The sequence below is a fragment of the Nanorana parkeri genome, unplaced genomic scaffold (assembly GCF_000935625.1).
Source record: "Nanorana parkeri isolate BGI_ZX_2015 unplaced genomic scaffold, ASM93562v1 scaffold707, whole genome shotgun sequence".
Lineage (NCBI taxonomy): Eukaryota > Metazoa > Chordata > Amphibia > Anura > Dicroglossidae > Nanorana > Nanorana parkeri.
In genome coordinates, this window is record NW_017306975.1 from 145,381 (window position 1) to 168,660 (window position 23,280).

General features: G+C 41.1%; 1 protein-coding gene across 5 annotated transcripts in view; it reads right to left on the minus strand.

The window, feature by feature from the left end:
• The window catches only part of ATP6V0A1 (ATPase H+ transporting V0 subunit a1), a 77,073-nt gene that overhangs the window by 35,665 nt on the left and 18,128 nt on the right, over positions 1 to 23,280 (minus strand). For 3 of the 5 annotated variants that reach the window (XM_018563885.1, XM_018563882.1, XM_018563881.1), the window contains exons 4-8: positions 19,604 to 19,701; positions 18,369 to 18,497; positions 10,317 to 10,423; positions 9,494 to 9,620; positions 535 to 617 (exon numbers count right to left, since the gene is read on the minus strand). In XM_018563885.1, coding sequence (XP_018419387.1) covers positions 535 to 617; positions 9,494 to 9,620; positions 10,317 to 10,423; positions 18,369 to 18,497; positions 19,604 to 19,701 — 544 coding nt within the window. The remainder of the gene's footprint in view (positions 1 to 534; positions 618 to 9,493; positions 9,621 to 10,316; positions 10,424 to 18,368; positions 18,498 to 19,603; positions 19,702 to 23,280) is intronic. The other 2 variants (XM_018563884.1, XM_018563883.1) reach the window with 1 other exon arrangement.

The following is a 23,280-nucleotide window of genomic DNA, read 5'->3' on the forward strand; positions in this document are numbered from 1 at the left end:
TGCTCTTGGGTTTACATACATTCTAATGTAACTTTTCTAGAAAGAAAACACTCATTAGAGCAATGTTTTAGCTGCTACAATATTGTTCATGTGACCGTTTTACATGCCTTTCATCTTTGCAAATGTGTAGTAATGATACTAACCTCAACAGGTCAATCTATGAGCAGGTAAATTGCAGCCATCTTTTTCTATTACCATCGCCTGGTGTTGGTGGTCTCTCAAAACATTGCAGGCTTTTTTTCCACTACAGCATACCATCATTTAACACTAACTAGTGTGTATGTTTGTGTGAGGGGTGCAATGCCATTTGCACAATTACAAAATCTTACAGTTTCATCAAAGGGAACATCTGCTATTCAGTTCAAAATAAATGACAGATGCCAAGGCATCCCTTTTATATGAAAAGCATTATTTCTCGGCCCAGCTACACACAACGCAGAATGCTAAAGCACAATAGTAATACATTTTTATTTTGTGATATATGAGATCACATTGGCCGTCAGGCTAGAAAAGTCATTACACAATAAAGCGTACCCCTCACAGATCTTCTTCACTCTGTTCTTCAGCTGATCTCCTTGGAAGAATATGATGAACACAGATTTGTGAACACTGTCACCCTATAAAATGTAAGGAAAAAAAATTATAATTACACAATGTTTTTGGGCACCTAAGACCTCCATGTATAGGAATCATTCTATAGGGACTGATCATTTTAGAGTCAGTGAACAATGGCTTCAACATTCAGGGAGCTCTAACATCCTAGACATACACTTTCTGTTGTATAGGTCACAGCAAATTCATAACTGCAGATATCCGCTTTACCCTGCATTTATCTCTTATACCTCTCAGTAGACATGTGCGTTTTGTTTAGTTCAAATTGAAATTCAGATGAAAAAATTGAAATTCGAATGAAAAAATAACGAATCCGAATGTATCCAAATTTTTTTATAAAGAAAATTATGCATGCAACTGAATTTCTGTCCGAATGTTATTCGGAATGAACTTTTGTTGTTAATTGTCAAAGTAAAACAAAAGCATTTAGTTCCCTCCCCTATTGATACCAGACCCTTTAGGTCTGGTAGGAATGTTACAGAAAATATAGAGGAAAAGGAAGGGTTTTTGGAGGGGTGTAAATGACCGTCCAAGAGAGATATGTTAAAATAAAAGTTCAAAATGTATTATATTAAAACATTCATGATTGAAGACAAACACATTAGAACAAAACAGATCCCTGCAGAGGATATGTTCATAAATACATGGCTTATATGTTACTGAAATTCATATGGTCCAACATATCAGGAAATTATTCATTATTATCCAAGTGTGGTTACATTCATGTATAACAACATATTGTCCTAGGCGTAGCTTATCTTAATAGGCCCCGACGCGTTTCGCCATTGGCTTCACCAGGGGACCCACTGAAGATGGACCATGCAGGGCTGATTTGCGATATGCGGGAGATGTATCCAGAAAGCCCAAATTGGGGGGGGGGCGCGAGCGGCGGGTGACCCCACCGTTAGCTCCACAACCTCCCTGGTTTGTCACGCCTGGGACCCCGGGGTCATATAGGGAGAGAGAGACACACGGCACCAAATCGTCCAGCCACAGTCACCAGAAGTGTTTGTTCTAAAGTGGGATGTTGGAAAACACTGTATTTTTAGTAAAAAGAAGTGGAGTTCCCCCTCAAGTTCCTGCCAGACCCTGAATCCGAGTAGTGGCCTGGCAGAGCAGAAAAGGGGGGGGGGGATATGAGGGTGCCCCCCCCTTCCTGTACCATATCGGGCCACATGCTCTTAACATGGGGATGGTGCTTTGCCAGGGACCCCCTGGAAAAGCACCTTGTCCCCATGTAAATGAGGACAAGGGCCTGTTCCTCAGAACCCTGGCTCGGTGGTTGTGGGGGTCTGCAGGCATGAGGGCTTATTCATAAAGGGGGCACCCAGATCCATCCCCCTGCTTGTGAGTGAGAGGAAGTTGTTACCCCTACTCATTAATCAAATAGTAAATAAACACACAACACCTTGAAAAAGTCCTTTATTTAAATTTTTTTAAAAATCGTCCAGCTAAGTAGATCCACATCAATCACAATGAACAACGGCTGCCGACTCGCTGAAAGAAAAAACACCCCCACTGACCCGTCCAATTCAGACGAACACGGGCCACAAAATGATAGCTCTGACTCGAATGTCAACAAATGGGCGGAGCGAGTCGTGACGTCACAGGACATGTTGACATTCAGGACCAGACTTGTCATATAAAACACTCTGTTCCCACATAGCATTCGGGAGGTCATGAATGCCATTCAGGTCTGGGAGCTGAGTTGTTGTTAAACTACTTCAGGACCGCCCACCGTAAAAAAATATCATGTCCTGAAGTAGTTATACCAAGAACACAGCTGCTCCTGCAGCCGTTATTGGTATTGCTTTAAACCGCGGGCAATTGCTTTTTTTTTTTTTTTTTTTTAATAAGTGACTTTTTATTTTACTTTTTTTTTTTACACTTAATGGTTTTGTTATCACAATCCCCTTATGTGATAGCACAGGCACACTGACAGGTCCTTTGTATTAGGGGTCTCCAAGAACCCTGTCACCTGGGGGCCTCCAAAGGAGTTGATGAAGGAAAGATCTGCTTCACCAGCTTCGTGTCTGGCTATAGCAGCCAGAGAAATGACAGCTGAATGTGGAAGTGATTTAATACACACCACTTCTGCATTCAGGGATCGGAGAGTAGTTCAGCAAGTGGAACAATGCTGATCTCCCTCCGATCTTCCTGCTGACAGTCATTAAGCCAGACCCAGGTCAGTAGAGGGGACAGCGGAGCCTGGGATATAAGGTGATGGCGGTGGAGGGGGGCGGCGCTGAAGTGCAGCGCATACAAGCGTTCGGATGGCTATAGAGTCGCTGATCGATTGTATGTGTAGCAGCAGTTACCGGCTGTTTAGAGTGTTCTGCTAGGAGGCTGATGGGGGCATGCCGTCCGTCCATTTATTTACAACGGGCAGATGGCAAGTGGTTAAAATACCTACCAGACCTAAAAGGTATGAATTTGGAGGAGAACCACGTGCTTTTTTGGCATTGGGGGTCCTCCCCCAACATTCCTACCAGACCTAAAGGGTCTGGTATCAATTGGGGAGGGAACCATCAGCTTTTTTTATATGGTTTCTGTAGACCGTTGAAAAAAAAACCAAACCGAATTGACTTTCAGACCCAAATCCCGAAAAACCTGAAACGAAACTAAACAAATTTGTTTTACCAGCGCACAGGTCTACCCCTCAAAGTCAGTATTCTCCACAGAAGAGCTGGTCAATCTGACAGTGGTTATAATAAGAGAGCAGTGTACCTACTTTCAGATCACATGGAGCCACAAAAATCACATCATCCTGTTTTTTCTTTTAATTACAAATAGAGTTCATCTACTTCCTGCTCCACTTCTGGCACAAATTATGTAATGTGCCAAAGTGTTACATCCTGGGAAAGTTACATTAGCAGAGCATTCCTGGGAAGTCTCATCTGTAATCTCATGAGATCTCAGGGAAAGGCATTTTCCTCCCCTGAGATGATGTGCATGGTTACATGTCCTAGTCACATGTGCCAGAGTACCAGGAAGTAAAGGGAGATCTAGCAACCCTCCCTTAGTTAACATGGCCACTGTCAGAAGACTGGGGAAGAAAAGAGAAATAAGGTATGCAAAGAATACAAAGACGACAACTATCTAGAAGTATCTGTTTGTAAATTGCCATTACTAAACATGTCTAAAGGTGTGTTTGTTGTTATTTTAAAGATATGGGTAAAGTTCATCTTTAAGCTACCCATAGACATTAGATGACAATTCAAGTTTACCCATTTTCAGTCAGACCAGGTATTAATCTGTCTCTGGGGCACTCATAATGCAGTGTACAATAGAATGGAAAGGTTAAAAAGCCTGCTCTAGTCCATATCTACCCTTTTAAAAGCAAACCTCAAAAAAAAAAAAGTATAACATACATACCTAGTGAAGGGCGGCCTGCACCTCAGTTCTGTTTTTATTTTAGGCACACTGGTTGTTCCAATATGCAGGTACTTCCTGGGTCAATGAGTTGAGTCCCCTACTGGTCCATTAATATAGGCAGAATGACTGGTCAATAGGGAGAATTTAAAGCCCACCTTTGGGTTGCTTTTAACTGTACTCATGCAGTCCTACCAGCCCGCACCACCACAAATACCTAATTCTATCTATTCCCCCCACTCCCCACAGACAAAAAAGCATTTATCCCCATGCAGTGTGGGGAAGACCCAACTGCATGAGTGCATTTATAAGGAGTCTGGCGTTAAGAATCAAATTGCAAGTTTTTATTGCTGTCTGTCTGTCTGTCCCCGTAGGCAATATGGAGCTACTACGGGTGTATACAGTTTATCAAACATTCATAAAGTAAACAGCTCTGCTTACGTCTATGTTTTGGATTCACTGTGCATTACAGCCACTAGATGGAGTTGATGAGCATAGGAAATTCATATGCTCCTTGGCTCCATCCAGTGGCCATAATGTGCTGCAAATTATGACTACCATACTGTGTGGTCAATATCAAAGTGAAGGAAATATAAGCGGGTGCTTGCTTTTCACTATTTTAATGCAAGTCTATACTTTTCCCACACAAGCCAAACCAAAAGGCTTGCTTTAATGCCCCATCCCCATAAGCACATATTCACCTTTTCTTCGGTTCCCCACACCTCTGTTCAACTACCAGAACCCAAAAAAATCTGTTACGTCCAGGTATTGAGGAGTATTGATTCACTCTCCCTCCTCTCATTTGCTGTTGCCTGGCATTTGTCCCAGCCAAGTTAAGAGGAAAGGAGGGGGGGGGGGGGGGTTGCATCCTCCGCCCTGTAAAAGCTCTGCCTAGAGCAACTCCAGCTTACAGAGCCTCACACAATATTTGCTTTCAAGAAGGAATCCGGGGAAACATTTTCTTAACCCTTTGCAGTGAGGATAACCCCTTACACCGCAAGGGTTAAGTGCTGGTTTTCGCCTGGGTGAAAAAATAAAGTTATACTCACTCAAAACTCACAGCCGGCTGGCTTTTAGAACGCTTCCTCGAGTGTATTGGATATGATGACACACGGGACCTTAGACCGCTGAAGCGACCGGTCTAACAACCAGCCGGCTCAGAGGAATGAGTGAGTATGGCTCTTATTTTCCTATCTAGACGAAAACAGGCACGTAACCCTTGCAATGCGGGAGTTCTTCTTTAAGGGAAATTTTAGCCTAAAACACATGGTTATGAACAGAGAAGTACCAGAATAATTGCAATTTCATAAATGTAGACATGAAGCTGTAACAAAAAGTAAGAGTATTTGTCCAGCAGGGTACACTGTCTTTAGAACCCAACCTGGTCAGCTCTACTTCATCTGACCTTCTCCCTTCCAGCAGCTTGATAGGTTCCAAGTAGGGATGCACCGATACCGCTTTCTCGGTATCGAGTACAAGTACCGATAGTTATATTTCTGTACTCGTCGATACCGAGTACCGATTCCGGTAGCATAGAGCCATCTTCCCAGGCAATCAGGAAGGCTTCTTGATTGCCGGGAAGCCGACTCCATTTTGTTTGGCCGGCTGGATGCTGATTGGCCGGGAAGCCGTCTTCCCAGCCAATCGGCATCGAGGCCGGCCAAAAAGATCTGATAATATGGTGACACGACCCCCACCCTGCAGGCACCTAATTCCCCTCACATAGATCCTTAGCATTCTTTAACGTACCAGTCCCTTGGCCAGCTACCGCTCTCCAGAATCTGCCCACGTCTTGTGTGTACAGCGCCCATGTGATCAGCCCTCAGCCTGCTACTGCGCATGCGCAGACTGCCCAGCGCCCTCATTCAGAAATCATGTGCATGTGCAGAGGCTGAGGGCCGATCACGTGAGTGCTGTGCACACAGGAGACGGCAGATCTGAGCTTGGAGAGCGGTGTCTGCCCAGCTGGCAGAGGGACTGATATGTTAAAGAATGCTAAGGAACTATGTGAGGGGAATTAGGTGCCTGCAGGGCGGGGGTTGAGTCGTCATATCAGATTTGTTTGCCCGGCTCGAAACTGATTAACTGGCTTCCCGGCCAATCAGCTTTGAGCCGGCCAAACAGCATGGAGCCAGCTTCCTGGCTCCATCTTTCCTCGCTGCGAACTTTCCCCGCGGCGGTGCCGATACCGAGTATTTGGGCGAGTACTCGCCCAAATGCTTTGATACCTTTCCCGGTACTGGAACTTCCGGTCAGAGGGAGGGAGTACCCGCCCAAATACTCGGTATCTGCACCGATACCAGTATCGGTGCATCCCTAGTTCTAAGGCTATAAAATTCTGCCCCAGGTAATTCTTACTAGTCTGCGACTGTAGCTAGCAGAAACACTAAAACGTGTTCTCTGTTTAGCAGTTCCCCAAATTCTTGTGTTTTTAACAACCATAAACCAGAAGATGCTTGTCCAGCTTTATGCAGGAGAAACAAACAAGGGGTGCACGTGTTTATTTTTCAGGGTGAAAGACAGCGTGACTGATACTTGTCTGATGACAATCCCACAGGAGCTAGCATCCAAATCTTTAAACTAACTCAAGGATCACAGTATTTCCTTTTTTTATGTAACTTGATATGAACAAAGACCGTTGCATGCATATCAACACACATGTATATACTGGCCAGCCAGTGTTCCCTGGCACTGTTCCACCGACCGGCTTATCTCCAGAGTTCAGCAGTTTATTGCACAGAACCGAAAAGCTTTGATCTGGCACTGGCTATGGGCACTACCCACCAAATGTTCTCCTCAGATAAGCAGTATAATTACAATGACTCACAGACAGAACATTTCTCCTTTTTGCCAGATCCAGAGGCTGTCTCCACCTCTATACTGACACTGCAAGCCAGAAATAAAGACATACTAATTTATTGAACTTTTGTGAGGGTGAAGTCACTAAAGTTTCAAAAAAATGTGATGTCTTTTTTTTTAAGAAAAGGACCTAAACAGAAATTACAGCACAAATGCTGTTAAAATAACAGAAATTAGCAAACTGAAAAACAGATAACTGTGTTTGACAGAAATAACCTGTGTTTGTTAGGCTAGGTCAGAATTAAAGGCTACAGGAATAGGTCTTAACACACTAAGAAGGTCAAGTAGGACCTTGAAGTCATACTGTATATATTATAGCAAAAAGCACATCAGATTTATTAAACAGTAGCCATTTTCTTGCACTTTGACTAATGTCAAACAAGAGGGTACTGCACAAGGCAAAATCAAAAGCATATGTGAACTATAGCAGCATCTCAGAAGATGTATCTCTTCTACATGGACTCCGGAAAGAAAGAAAAAAAACATACAACTGAAAGACAAACTAGGACTATCATTGGATAGATACAATTTACACAAACTGTTTTCATTAACAGATCCTTTCCATGCTGCTTATTTTTCTGCAGAGAATATTATGTATTCAAAATAATATGGTTTATGTACTTATAATTGCTAAATACAGGCACTAAATGGCACTTGCTGAAATAATTTAATATTGGAGTAATTTTAAGTATAATTTCTAATAACATATTCCTGCAAAGAAAATGTAAATTCTTATCTCTCCGCTGCTTGTGCCACCGAATACTGATGCGATGAAGAACCACCACTAACTGAAGTCTCTTTAGAAAGCTGATACTTCTGGAATTGTCAATGTTCTGTATCCCCATTTGCACATTTCTTCCTGCTAGCCTCAACACCACTACTCTATCTTTGAAGGGCATCAGTAGTAAAAGATCTTTAAAACAAGTCATCACATTCCTCTGTAGCTGCAAGCACTATAGAGCAATACTTCCTCAACTTTTACAGCAAAAGCTTATACAACTTTGTTCAACTTGCTGTGCACCCTTTAACAGTTAACCACTGGTGTAATTTGGTCTCTTCAAAAACTCAGCCTAAACAAATGAATCTTCTGCTCCTTAATAGATGTCTAAGGCTATATGCGTGATGATACACCAAACCATGGTTAGTTTCTCTGGCTCTACTTGTGATCAGTGGGCGTCACTGTGCAACAGTGACACCTGCTAACATTACAGTAGTGACTAATGACATATTAATCTGCTAAGTAGCCCTTAGTGAATATGTATTGGTTTATCTCAGGATTCAGAATAGAGTCATCTTTGAATTTAAATACAAACATGAATCTCTTGATGAGTCAATGTTGTGAAATGTTATGGAATACTAAATGTTTATTACTCTAATTATGTATTCATAATCCCACATAGAAGACAAATTCAAGGCTTAAAATTGCGTCTCTATTTCAACATTGTGATGAATAGGGCTGGAGCACTGGGGCTCCTTAGAGCAGCTGCCTTAGTGCAGATAGACAGGATACCTTCCTGTGTTTGTTTGGCGGATACTTTGATAATATGGAAGGAAGTCAATCTGTTAATCACTGGGTACTGATCTCACTGGGAAAGCACTTCCTTAGCTGCACAATGAGGAATATTAAATCTCACACAAAGAAAGTATTGCTAAGCATATAAAGTACCATATACCTAGGCACACGCCAGGGGGAAAAAAAACCATGATTCCTCTGGTTATCAGAACTAAAAAAAAATGGTCTAAATGAATAATTTGTACTTATGAAAGGAAGGTGCCTGGTCAGAACTGAAAAATTACATCAAACAACATAGGAAAACTGGTTACAATAAAAAACACAGCTTTTAGAAAAAGTGTGCGGTTATAGAACTGTTTAGTTTTCAATATGACATGAAATGCCAGCCGTCATTCTAATGGGTGCCTTTTGCCTACAATGGCAAAGAGCAAATCTCTGTGAGAAGCTTAAGATTAAAGCTGTCATTCTCCAAACCCAGAAGTATTATACTGCCCAGGAGCCAGACATTTTAGAAAAAGAAATACTAGAATACAGGCAAATGTCACTTCATGAGATAATCTGGTACAGCACTTGGCATTGGACATGAAAATACAAAAGTTTGGCCAATAATATTTTTTATAATAAAATGGTATATAGGTTTACTACAGTCTGTTGGGTTCAGTGGGCCCTCACTTTCCTTGAATAAAGCCGAGTATACACGGTTAGATTTATTTATTTTTTAGTTGAATCTAACAGATTCCACTACCCATTCTAAAAAGTGTGGATGGAGGATCTCCCACTGTAGCCCCGCTGACTTTCAAAATATCTCAACACTGCCTGCATCTGATTGGATGCAGGCGCTGCTCAGCCCACAATTTTCTGCCCAGGTCCTTCAATTTTTCAATCAAAGGATGTCGGACAGGAGCTGGCAGACAGGGCCACAGTCTGAGCAAGTTGCATCCTGTTCATCAAGAACTGGCCGAAAATCACTCACGGTATAGCCAGCTTTAGGCTGAATGCCCTTGCTTCTGAAATGTAGATGATTGAATCCACACATCAAATGTCAAAAAGTGCTACACCACTATCTTATATTCAGAAATAAATCCAGTGAAGAACAGAACACACCTATGTTGCATAAAAAACACAATGCCCTCTTACCGTCACTGGATCTTCCAATGGATTTTCAATCTCTGCCTGTCGAAGAAACACATTGCCACGGCAAACGCGCCACAACATCCTCTCAAAAGTGGGGATCCGCTCTCGATTAATGACTCCAGCAACAAAACTGTAAATGAATCAGGTTTATTATTACATACCCAGATAACCTTTTATTAAGAAGACGTGAGCTGCATATGCAAGGATATATTTCCTCAAATGTAAAAAAGATTAGATGAAGCAAAAAACTAGATAAGGCGAGGTAAATGTTCAGACTTTCTAAAGGGGAAATTATATTTAGGGGACCAGATATGAAGACAAGGTGGACTGTTTTAGGTGTTAGCTATATAGCTATAGCTTTACATGCTGTTTGTGGATTGCATCTCTACATCCAACAGTCATGTTATGTCTATGATCAGCTTAAAGTGGACCTTCACCCTAAAAAACACATTGAGGGGAATTTATTAAAACTGGAGCAGATGTGCATGGCAAACAATCAGCTTGTCTTTTTTCATTTCAAATCTCAACTGAACAAAATGACGAGAGAAGCTGATTGGTTGCTATGCACATCTGCTCCAGTTTGTCTGGCCCCTCCCCCATTATGCCTCCTTCAAATCTTTCCCCCTCTTCAATATTAAAAAGCCAACTTTTTTTTTTCTTTTCACCCAACCCATTATTTGATTCTTGCCTAGGCCTTCGTGGAAAAGACTGCCAGCTGCCAACTAAAGGAATTTTATGGTATGGGAGGTCTGAAGGTACCATCTGTGCAGTTAAGTATAGCCTGTATGTAAATTAGGTGGTAACATAAAAGGATGACTGCACATACCCTAGTCTCAGCGGGGTTCCTCTTCCCAGCTCACCGGGGTCCAGGAGAGATGACGACTCTTCAAGAAGGTCAGGATCCGCCATCTGCTGATGATGATGTAATTGAGCCTGAATTCACAAATCAATTAATAAACTAATCAAAGCAGTTAGTGGCATGCAGGGGCCATGTGGAGCAGATGTTACAGCCAGAAAGAAGGTGGGACACAAAGATCAGGAGGCAGAGTCTATGTATCAAGGCAAATAAATATCAGATATTGTATCCACAAGAAGGTATGCCATAATCCAAATTTTATGGTGCGTACAACCACCTTGAGCCAGGTTGACAAGGTAACAAAAAAAAAAATTATTAACTGGTGGCACCCAACTTCTGGTATTCAATTTAAAAGCACATGTAGCCAGAAAAACTATGAGGTGATCGATTTCCAATCATCCTCATAGTTCGAGCAAACAAGCCGACGTGTGACAAAGAAGCTGTCGCACGTTGGCTTTACTGGTGAGGAAGCGAGTACCATACCATCGCTCGCTCACTTTCCGATCATCTCCCTGCAGAGAGCGGTGACCATCAGTCACCAACCCCGCAGTGAATCCCCCCTCCGATCCTGCAGTGCTGAGTGGAGAAACGGACGGGGAGGGGGCAGGCACAGCTGGCTCTGCTTGTAGATGGGCAGAGCCAGCTGTCACTCACGCAGCTGGGTGGATCCAGACAGCATTGTCGTGATCCGTCTCGGCTGCGGCGCTCTCAGTATATCAGGAGCAATAGGTCATGGGAGGAGGTTAGTATATGTCCTCCTGTGACCTAAAGAGAACTATGGGGAAAAAAAAAAAAAAAAACTTACCCCATAGTTCTCTTTTAAGTGGCTACTGGCTCTTCCACTTCAACAGATTTACACAAAAACACATATCTGTCGGACATTGAAAAATCTAATTATATTGTTAGTAGGCTGAAAATAAACTGGGAATATATTGACAATATTTGCACAATACCTGAGTAATCTGCATTAATACATAGACTGTGGGGGGATGGGGAATGGGGGCTTCTAGAACACAGTAAGGGTTTTGGAGCTGCAGAATAGCAGTGTCCGAATAAAGGATTTGGGGAGGATTCAAAATTATACCCATGAGAATACATTAGACGTCTATTTACATTAGACATTTATAGCTTATTTAATTTGCCAGCAATCAATGAAATCCTGTGAGTAGTAGAAAAGCACAAACTCACTATACTCAACATCTAAAGAAATCATGTGAGGCCATAAATATGGGAGTTTAACACTGTCATCCTGATATTGCTTCGCTATTTCATGAGTCACTAAGATGGAAAAAGTATGCAGTTTCATGCCACTAAAGTAGGGTATACATGGGTAGATTTTTGCACAAACTTTCCTACGAAAAATACAGTTGGACTGTTCGATACTGGCATCAGAAACTTGCCGATTGTTGTTCGAAATGTCATTTCATTTATGCTTTTATGTAGCATTCTAATGCAATGAATGAAGTTTCCGAATAAAAACCAAGCTGACTGTTAGAAATTCGTTAAACTGAAAAAAATGTTCCAACATGCTCCTTCAAAAATTTTCGGGAACATCGCGGTTTTTGTCTGTCAAATGCACCATAATAATTGGCTGATGTTTGAACAAACGTTCCAAAAATGACTTTGTACAAAACTCTAACTGTGTATACCCTACTTAAATCTCTAGACATAATGACGGGATCTGGAAGACAGTCCAAAAGCTTGCACATTTGAGAACAAGTCGACAAATTCTATCTTCACAAGTTCATTCAAAGATATTAGGAATATAATGCATAAAACTCTAAGGCCACCAAAAAGTGGGAAAGTCAATGACTAACCTGCATTACTAAAATGTGATATACATGGGCACATCTTCACTTTCCTCTACTCTAGCCTGGGAAAGGGTAGCTCACTATAGCTATGAAATAATCATAGCTGTGCGTTACATTATGCTTTACTAGATCATTTAGTCACTGATTTACTTTTTTTTTATATTTATTGTTATTAATATTATTAAACAATATTGTAATGTGCAAGTCATCAACCTGCTTTGATAAAGAAAAGCAACAATAACCACTGAATGTGAAGGAGGGAGCCATGTTTTGGAATGAAACAAAAAAAATATGCCTCATTCAGTTTTGGATCTGTCACAGGATAACCCCTCCCCCTAATGATTATTTGTTATATGTTGTTTTGTACAAGTTTTCATTCTCTTGTGTTCTTAAGCTGGCCATACACTAGTGGATTTGTTTAGCCTGCGACCTAAAATGAAAAAAAATCTCAGATTCCTCCATCCATGCTAAACAGTGTGGAGAGTAGAATCCTTTTTGCCGGGCTATTGCATTCTGACAAAGGCGGGTGTGCCGCTGTCAGAATCCCCAAACAGTGATTGGCTGCAGTCACCGTTCAACCCACAATTTGCCCAGTTTCTTCAATTTCAGATCAAAAGATGTAAGGTGGGAGGCTACTCACCAGCTACAATCATCATCAAATGTCCACAGTATTCTTATATCAGTGCACAGAATTTGTTGCATTAGGCTAAACATCTCTACCAGGAGCCGCACACAAATAGTTTAGGTCATATGGGCTGACATTTTGTAGTAACTGTACATCTTCCTGAATAAAGTCAGGATTATTATGACCACGCTATACTGTACTCTAAACTCTCTGGGTTGATAACTAACCAACTCACAGACTTGTTATAAAAAGAGTTATGTGTAGGTATTCTTTTTTTTCTGTTTCAGTTTTATAACTTTAAGGGTATAATTTCCTTTAAACAAAGTATTCCCAGAATCCTTTATATTTTGGACTCATTCTGCAGCAATAAATGCCTTTAAATACAACACCAACACACAGCACTAAGGAAAAAGTTACATATGCAAGTCAACTTAAAGGCAACATTGCTATTAACTCTAGGCAAAACCAGGAGAGAAAAAAAAAAACCCGCTGAATTTTCAATGCTATACAAAGACGACACTGGTGAAAAAACACAGGAGACGACACTATAAAGCGATAAATTATTAAGGAATCCAGGCTATAGTTGGTAGAATTAACATTCCGATCACTGCTGGGTATACAGACTTTTTGAACTCTGCTTCAGTATCCCTGCCTAATGCAAAATTCTAATCAAGTAACGGAACAAGAATGCAGAGAGGAAGATGACTTGTCAGCTGACATTTTAGCTAACAACAAGGAAATTCAAAGAATGGTCACAAAAACACAATTTTTGGGCCATAGTTTCGGGAGATACTACATTTATTAAAAAGTAAACTATGACTACATTTTCTTTTGCTAGACATTCCCCACAATCAGAGATGAGGCAAATTTGCTGTTGCAGAAACATGACAGGAATAATGAATCTGCATGAAATGAATCTTAAAAAGCCAAATAGCAGAAATGTGCCTGGAAACCTTAATAGTAAGTGCTTAGATACAATAAGCAAGAAAAAAAAATGATGATAGCACTGCTTCAGCAGCAATGCTGTAGGTTTTTAATAAATAAAAACACAAAGGAAATTACATAGCAGTACCTAAAGTGACACTAAACTCTGAGTTAAATCTTAAAAATGCTTTCAGGTACCTTAACTATTAACAAAAATGTAGCTTATTTGTGTATCACTCAGCTGTAGATCCTCAAATCATCTTTGAATTCATGCTAAAAAACAGTCCTTCCTTCTGGAGGGTGGCAACTCTTGTTCCCCACCCCACCAGTAGTCATTGCTCCAAGCTCACTTCTGTAATAGACTACAACCTCAGAACAAATTTGTAAACTAAATTTAAGACTGTAGTCCATCACGGGCTTTGAGTGGTGGCTACTTTGCAACACACATGGGGAAGAAAAGTAGCCACCCTCCAGAAGGAAGTACAGTGTCACACCAATTCAGAGATAACTTGAGGATCTACAGCTGAGTGATACACAAATAATGTACATTTGTGTTAATAGTTAGCCAATTGATTATATTTTTAAGATTTAACTCCTGAGTTTAGTGTCACTTTAATCAAAGGCTGGAGTCCACACATTAACAATTTATCTTAGGTGCGGGGCTTCAAGTTCAGGAAAAAGATAAATATGCTTGTAGTGATATTTCACAAAACACAACAAATACTTTGACAAGACAAGTATGCTGCATCCTAAAAACCCTCAGCACATCCAGATAATGTTGAACTGGCCATACACTGGTAGATTTTCTTATGAACATTTATATGAAAAATCAGAGCATTTGATAATGCCATCAGAGACTCAATGCGTGTCGTTCGAAATGTCATTTGATTTTAACAATAGATTTTGGAAAGAATCAAGCTCCCAAAATGAAAACCATATTCACTGTTAGAATTTAGTTCGTTTGAGAAACAATGTCCACAGAATACAGAAAGGCCAATGAAAAAACTGAGATCTCTTATGCAGAATCCCATTATCAAGAAAGTTCCAGAAAACCAAAATCGATTATGGCTACTCTGCAATATGAGGTCACACACAGAATACATACATGATCACTAAACCACTACTTCAAAGCAGTTTATCATTCTGTGTTGATTGTAGGCCTGAGGTTCTTCTAACAGAATGTGTTCCTGCTTACCCCATTAAGCTCAGTATGAAAGTTTGATCTTTTCATAAATAATAAATCATAAATAAAACAAACTGGAAGAATTTTGTTTTAATAATTTAAAAGAAATTTTCAGAAAACACATTTTGTGCACAAGGGCAATAAATGTGGGCCACAAGATGGTTCCATTACAAAACAACTGAGGCTGCACAACCAACTTTATTACTTTTAATCATCAAACTTTGCCCACATCGGTTCAATAAAGCTTTATGTTTTCTGCATCCTCTATTCTTTTGTATTGGAATTTTGTGGTGGATGAGCGGAGGGAAAGCCTGCACCCAAGAACAGTATGCATGTATTAGTGTCTATCCTAAATTAAGTGCACATAGGTGGCTTTGGTGGGTACACAACAAATGGTGCTTGCTAAATATTTGTTGTAACAAAGAGGCACATAATACAAAAATTAAACACTTACTTGCAAGGTTTTTTAATTTTACCAGTGACTTTTATTAATTCTATGCCAAATTATGTGTAACGATTGAGAAAATCAGATCCCAAACAAGGTATATTTAGAACCCTAAAGAAAGCCTTCCCGGGGGTCTATAATACAATATGTTCTGTGAAAAACAAGCACTTGGTTTTCTCTTGAGATGGAAAATGAAAAACGATAGACATAAAATAATAGATGGATAATGCTGTGATTTAGAGTGCCTTACTTTATTTTTAAAGTACACAAAAAGTATCCCTGCTTTTCCCCTGGTCTTACATTGCAAACAGCGAAGGCACCTTCTTCGGTGTACCATTCATGGTTATTTAAAAAGCCTGTCCAAAGAGCAATGAAGAAATGTAATTATATTAGCCCGAATCTTGTAGATTGATATGTCATCATAAGGTAATAATAAAGAAGCCTGAATGTTTTCACAAAGATTCTAATGGCGCTTCAGTATAAAAACACCCATTACAGAAAATGTATTTATGCATTTTTTATGTTCTGTGCTTTCTGGATTGGGATTGTACAAGATCTCAGACCTGTACTTAAATATTGCATCTTTCCATTACAGAACTGCAAAAGAGTTAAAAGGATGCAGCCTTTATTTTAAAGTTAGTCATTGAGAAGCACAATTTAGAAGCAACACATAGAAAACAAGAATGAAGCAGTGGAGGGGGACGGGTGAAGGCAGAATGCCACCTGCATGTCATTAACCTCTTGCTCAAAAGCAACACAATCTATTTAGATTGGTTTGATCCGGACACCAATCCAAATAGTCATTTATTAACAAACCTTAACACCTCTTACAGATATCAACCTGCCCCACATATAAAAAGCATTACCCTAAAACTGGGCAGCATTCAGGAAATCTTACACAGCCACTAGCAAAGAAGGGGTTGGTGGGTGTTCATTCTGCACTTACCTTACATGAAGTTATAAAAACACACCCACCATTCTTAAACCTCCCTATAACACAACTAAGATTAGCAATCTCTGAAACATGACATAAAAAATGTTAAAACCCACAAGTGCCCTCCTGACCTGAACATAAAGAGTCAGTCCGCTAAAAAAAAAAATATATACCTTTTTTTGGTTTAGTAGGAAATCTCCCAAATTGAAGGAAATTCTCATAGACAGCTGGCCCCAGAACAGGTATCCCCCAATAGAAGTTTTCTGCTTACCTCTTGTTTTGGGTCAGCTTTTTGCATGTCCCTTTATTTTCTCTTTCAGTAATAATGATCACCAGTAAAAATAGACATATAGGGACATAGACCGCAATAAAACATGACAGGGGTCTAACCTTTCCCCGCTCTATCCAAAACTTATACATATATGATACACTTTAAAGTGAGACTCCAGGCAAACAGCTAAAAAGACACAGCCGAAATACATGTGTACAAACTTACCTGCCAAAGGTTTTTTAATTCTGGTCAGCCAATCTTGTGATTTACACTGCACAACCATCAAGGGGACACATTTATATCCCTAATCGGTTTCCTGGTTCAGCTTGTGGCAACCTAAATTCCAGGATAAGGTCTGTACAACGTGGGCTACTGCCCACTATTTGCTGACAGTGCAGAGCCACTCTGCAGCCTGGAAACATCTCAACAATATTCTCCGGATACACCACGCTGCCTGACTGTTGGCTCTGCCTCTCTAGAGCCAGAGCCAGCTGTGACCACCCCCTCCCATGTCTGTTCTTCCAATGAGCATGGGAGGAACATAGTGGGGAGGGGACTTAGTCAATGTCCTCTGCAGGAAGAAGAGCGTGAGCAGTTCGTGATCGCTCAGCTCTTGATCTATAGATCTGGCATGTGACATCTGCAGTATCACACACTGGCTCTCAGTATTGAGAAGAGTACACTTTACTTCCCAATGCTTCTCATTTAAAGGTGGAATGTGATGTTTCCTATATCTTTAAGGCACTGCAATAGTCACAATTCTTGACTTGCTTTTTCACTCCTCTTGTATTCTCACAAATCCAAATAGACTAGCAACACCCCACTGTCATGACTTGGCTAGTGTATAAAACTTTCCTAAGTGCTCGGGATATAAGGAAAAATAAAATTGTTGTTAGGTAGATGAACTCTCTTTAAAAAACTTTAAATTACAGTTTTTAGTGGACTGACCCTTTAGAAATGAAAACCGAACAATGTGAGCATGAAAAGCTGTGGAAGAAGAACAATCAGTAATGTATGTACAAAAAGAAATAACACAACAACGAAAATGAGAAGACAAGACATTATATGTTAAGAGAGAACTGGGATAGGAAAAAAGGGGGAAACAATGCATGTAGACAAAAGAAAGGAAGCAAACAAAAAATAGGAGAGTACAACTGTAACCGGGTACCAAAGAGGGTGAATAAGGTAAATGAGGAATCTGGCACAGAGAAAGAGGATGATCAAAAGGAAATAGACATCCACAAAGGGCAAACAATAAAGTAGCAACAAAATGAAAACAGAGGCAGCAACAAAACAACCACAAGGTGGGAAAGGCTAGAAAAATAGGATGCAGTCAATGAAAAAAAGGAAAAGAAATCAACAGGTAGAAGTCATTGATTATAGCAGCAGGCATCCAGAAAGGGGTTCAAAGAGAAAACAAGGAGTGAGAACTAAAAAAACAAAGATGAAGCAGACAGTAAAAGAGACTGAACGATGGGGAGACAGGCGTATTAGGCCTTGTTCACACCGAAAGCGTGTGCGTTCCAGAGCGGTAGCTGCTGGAACGCACCGCGATCGCTGAGAAACTTCCCCTTGCGTTTTGGGGCGGGAGGGGGCGTGGCGGTGCACTGTATTCAATGGCACCACTTCCCCGGCCCCCCCCCGCCCGCAGTGCGAACGGACGCGTGGCAAAACTTTTCTAACGTTCCGTTCCACTGCAAACGCAAAAAATAGGGCTTAGTTACTTTTATTAAATGACAAATTTGTAAATTGCATTGAAATATATTTAAAAAATGAACCCAATTCTTGGACGGTGCAGTTTCTAAATTAGGAGACAAAGAAACGCTGACCTCGTCGAAAAACTGCTGAGTTTTGCGCAGAATGTATTTTAACTCAGTCAGCTCCAGGAAGTTCCTCTTCAACGCCTCCTGATTTGTATTAATCTCTTTCAGCTCATTCTCAATCTTCTCAAAATTGGCCTGTTAGTAGAACAGACAGTAAAGTCATTAAAAAAACTACAGTGGCTAAGGAATAAAAACAGTTTCTTATTTATTGTAATCATGTATTGTAGCATTTTCTGCAACAATTTATGGGGGGGGGGGGCAGCTGCTGATTTTCTTTCAGATTTAAAATGCTGTCCCCTGTGTACCCATAAAGAAAATATTTTTCTGGTCTGTCTGACATCCATCAGGAAGCAAGGAGAAAGCTCCCAAATGGATACACAGCAATAAAAACCAGTTGAACCCATTCCCACTGCCAAATTAGCACTGAGGTTGATAGGGGCTCTTTGTGGATAGGCAGATTGGTCTCTTTCCTACATGATCACCACAGTAAGTACAATTTTCATTGTACTCACTAAAGATATCTTTGCTATATAGAGCAAGGGGAAGTACATCGCATTCTTTTAACTTTTTGGTAAAACTCTCCACAGCCTACTGAACACAAAAATACTGTAATCAAGAGCTGTAAATATATTTTTTAATTGGAGTTCCCCGAGACCTGAACATTTTTCCAGGGTTCATTCCTAGTACAAAAGTTGAGTTACACACTTCCCATGCAGGTCAGTGGCCAAAGTACTGAAGTTAGAGACAGTAACTAGCATTCTGAAAAGGAGGTCAGCAAAAGCAACCTACATCTCTCAGTTCAGGTAGTAACAGTAATGTACTTTTTATTTTAGAATTTTAATTGTTTGGAGATGAATTGTATTAAAGACTACTGACGTGATTACCTAGGATTTAGGAGTGCAAGCAGCCTGGACTGATACCTATCTTTAAACTCTTTTTGATAAACTACCTTTATCAAGTAGCCTCACCTCTGACATGGACCCGACTGGAATAAGATAACTGGCTAGGTGCTGAAGGTAAATATAACCTCAAGCTACCTGCACTCAGGGGTTTGGAGGGCTTCATTTCCTGCTTGTTTAATGTGTCAATATTAGAATGTCTATGGCTGGCCACAGTTCTACTGTAAGCCGTCTTCTATGTTAGGCTTTTATCTTTCACAATATCTCACTTGCCAGTCTCTTCAGTTTCCCATATTGTATCCCATACTGTAAAGATTTAGACCTCTTTATCTGCAAACTCACCTCAAGGTCAATCATGTCCCTTGGAAATGGTACTTCTGGGTTCTCACCAGTGTCAAGTATGGGGATATTTGCCTTCTTAATTTCTTTCTCTACAAACCCTGCAAGATGAAATCATTACACTCATGGTTTGTGCTTTTAAACATCTCTAGAGCAAACACCTACAGTAGGCCTATGACAAAATGAAATGGGTACACAGTGCAAATCTGTCTCAGCCTGCTTTTGATGGCAGGCAAATAAAGAAAATGAATAACGCTATTAAAAGTCTAAATTAGGGTCAGTCTCCAACTTGAACTTTCATACTAAAATCTGTTTATAATATTAAATGCATGATGCAAGCAATAAAGTGTATATAAACCCCAACAACGACTTTGTTATTTGCTCCCTTTAGGTCTTTTAAATACTGTATACCATTGGAAGCATTTTGTTATCTGTTGAAAAGTAAAACAAAAACAAAAACTTTGTCAGACATTTAAAGCCTACACAAGTAAGTGTGTAGGAGTGTATCTCCTACACACTTATTGTCCATCTCAAAGAGCCCTTCTAGTTTTTATACTGGACTACAGAAAGATTAGTCTTTAGATTGTAAAGCTATGAGAGTTAGATTGGTTGGGTAGTTTAGCAAAGGACAATGGGAAGGGCTGACACTATTTATTCCACAAGAATGCAGTGTGTTGCCAGCTGACGACAGGACTTAAAAGCTGAGTGTTACTGGCACATCAACATGTGTTTTTCTGTACTTGCAGTGTCTTTAAACATAAAACATAGGGGAAATATGCATGTAGGTTGCAGAGTTGCACCTCATTTTTTTTTCTTTTGACATACGCCTTAAGGAGGAACTTAACACTGGCATCTATTCTAACCGCTTGAAGCTGACTATAGTGCCCAAAGTATAATCCTGTTCCAAACAGCCAGCTAGAAAGGCAGAAATATTTTTAAATAGGTTTACAACTAGCACTTTAAGGCCTTGTTCACACCAAATGCAGAGCAGATCCGGTCAGGCTTCTGCACACGCAGTGCAGTGGGTTGTGCCGTGTTTTTGATGCGTTCCGGGCCGGTTTTGATTAAAAAATAAACACATTTTTTTTTTAAGTTTAACATGGGCTTTCAGGCACTTGCATGCGTTTTTGATGCGTTTGTGATGCGTTTTTAATGCGTTCCAGAGCACGTAAAATAGGGCTTGTCGCAGTTTTTTCACCTGCTCTGGATCTGGTCTGGAACTGCGATGTGAACTGGAGGTCAAAATACCATAGGAATACATTGTACGCAGTTTTTATCCGGTCGGCACCTGCTCTGGTCTGGATCTGCTCCGCGCTTGGTGTGAACAAGGCCTTACTGATAATGCCCTTGAATAGCAATTAATATATCTTTTGTCAGTGACAGTGATGTAGTTTTCTTCAACATTTGACACTTCCATTCAGCACTCACTGCTCACTCTCCCACCCCACCCCCCCTCCTCCAGTGCTCAAATAGTGACAGCAAGGAAGGCGCTGACATGTGTGTGCCTGTGCTGACTTTAAAGTTTATTTACACTTTTGCAGTCAAATTTGAGAAATCCTCACTTGTATGTTCGGTATCTGTTCCCATTCACACAACATACCTAAATATTTTTTTTTCTGATGGTGTCTCTTTAAAAAAGGATGTGTACATGATTCTAAAACATACTAAACAAAAAATACATGGCGCTATCCCAGCACCGTAAGGGTTAACTGGTTGTTTATGTCTAGTGGTCAATGGTTACTCCTCTCCTGGGCCCTGCATTAGACATAATGATGTCAGTGGGCTTCTGACCGTTACAGAGAAGAGGTGCGGGTGCCTATCTTGAAGCCAGCTGGAGCGTGGGTCAGGTAAATAAAAGTGCCTTAAAAAGGTCCCCTAAGCAAAATCAAGTATTTTAGGGCTAGTTCACACCAAGCGCAATGCAGGAGCAGAGCAGTTACAGAACGGATCAAAACTGCGCCCAATTTATTCCAAATGGTATTTTGGGCTCTTGTTCACACCAGAGTGTTCAGTTCCAGAGCATGTGGAAAAACTGCAACATGCTATACTTTTTCTGCTCTGGAACGCACACAGGCGCATCAAAAACGCATGCAAACACCCTGGAACACACTAAAAGCCCATTTTAGGCTAAAAAAAAACGCCCCGGAACACGTCCAAAACGCATAAAAAACGCGGCAAAACACACTGCACTGCATGTGCAGAAACTCATGTAGATATAGCAGAGGTCTCAGATTATCAGAGTAGATATATGCTCAATATTGTTTACTAGGACTGTGTGTCAAGCAGTGGCGGAACTACAGCCATAACGACCCATGCGGGCGCTATGGGGCCCGCAACGGCCGGGTCCCGAGATAGGAGCGCACACAGCGACTGCCCCGGGCACAGCGATGTGGAGGGTGAGGGGTCCCGGCCGGACAGCGGCCGGTGAACGGAACACAGCTTCACATGCAGCCGTACTGGGGCCTTGGCCATGAGGATGCACAGAGCAGCAGCCTGATCAGACTGGCTGTGCTGCGAAGAAATGTAAGGAGATCTGCTGCGTGTGTGGGAGGGGTCTGTCTGCTGCTCGTCGGGGGGCTGAGGGGGGGTGTCTCTGTTTGCTGAACGTCAGTGGATCTCTGCTGCATGTTGGGGAGGGGGGAATCTCTGTCTGCTGCACATCAGTGGGGGGGATCTCTGTCTGCTGCATATTGGGGGGGGATTTCTTTCTGCTGCATGTCAGGGGGATCTATTGCCTGTAGAGGGGATTTGTTGCCACATCAACATTGTTAGGGCTACGGTCTATGGTGGGCTATGCATGTTCCAGTGTTCTATGAAAGTTTGTGACTGCGTTAGAATATGTGACCGGTCACGTGGTCACACATTTTAACGTAATCCTGCCAAGTTTTTCGGCAGCGGAATGTGTGACCGATCATGTGGTCACACATTTTAACATAATCACGTCCACTTTTTCGGTGGTGGAATATGCGATCGACAAAAGGGGAAGAATTGCCCTGGAACAGCTGATCGGTCCTGAAATGTCACTTTTATCAGACTTTGTGAGTGCAATCTCACATTCCACAAAGTCCAATAGAAGTGACATTTCAGGACCGATCAGCTGTTCTCCCCTATACCAGCTGACAAAGCGTTGGAATGCTTTGCCTTTTGCTAGTCACATATTTCAACGCCGAAAAACTGTGCATGGTTACGTTAAAATGTGTAACCACGTGAACGATCACACAATATTCAGCAGCTACTGCTCTGGAACGCACTGTAATTTGTGTGAATAAGCCCTAAAACACTTTTATACCTGGACATACATTGCTGTAATTGTCTTCTATATGCACTGTGGCTCCTCTAAATGCTGTAATCTTAAAGGCTCGTTTACACCCTTGCCCGGAATGCAAGGAATCGCATACACAAAGTCTCCTTGTGTTCTGGGGTGGGAGGGGGCTTGGCAGTGCCATTCATGTAATTTGAATTTCAGACACACACCCTGCCCAGAAAAAATTGTGCATGCACAATTCATGTCATCAGCTGCACCAGAACGCATGTAACACAATGCCCTCCGTGTGTGTGGTGCAATCACAAAAAATTGTGCATGCATTATTGTTTGCGGGCAACTTACATGAATGGCAGGAGAGAAGGAGAATTTGTGTATGTAATTCCTAGCATTTTTTCTGGGGGTGGGGGCTAGGTTG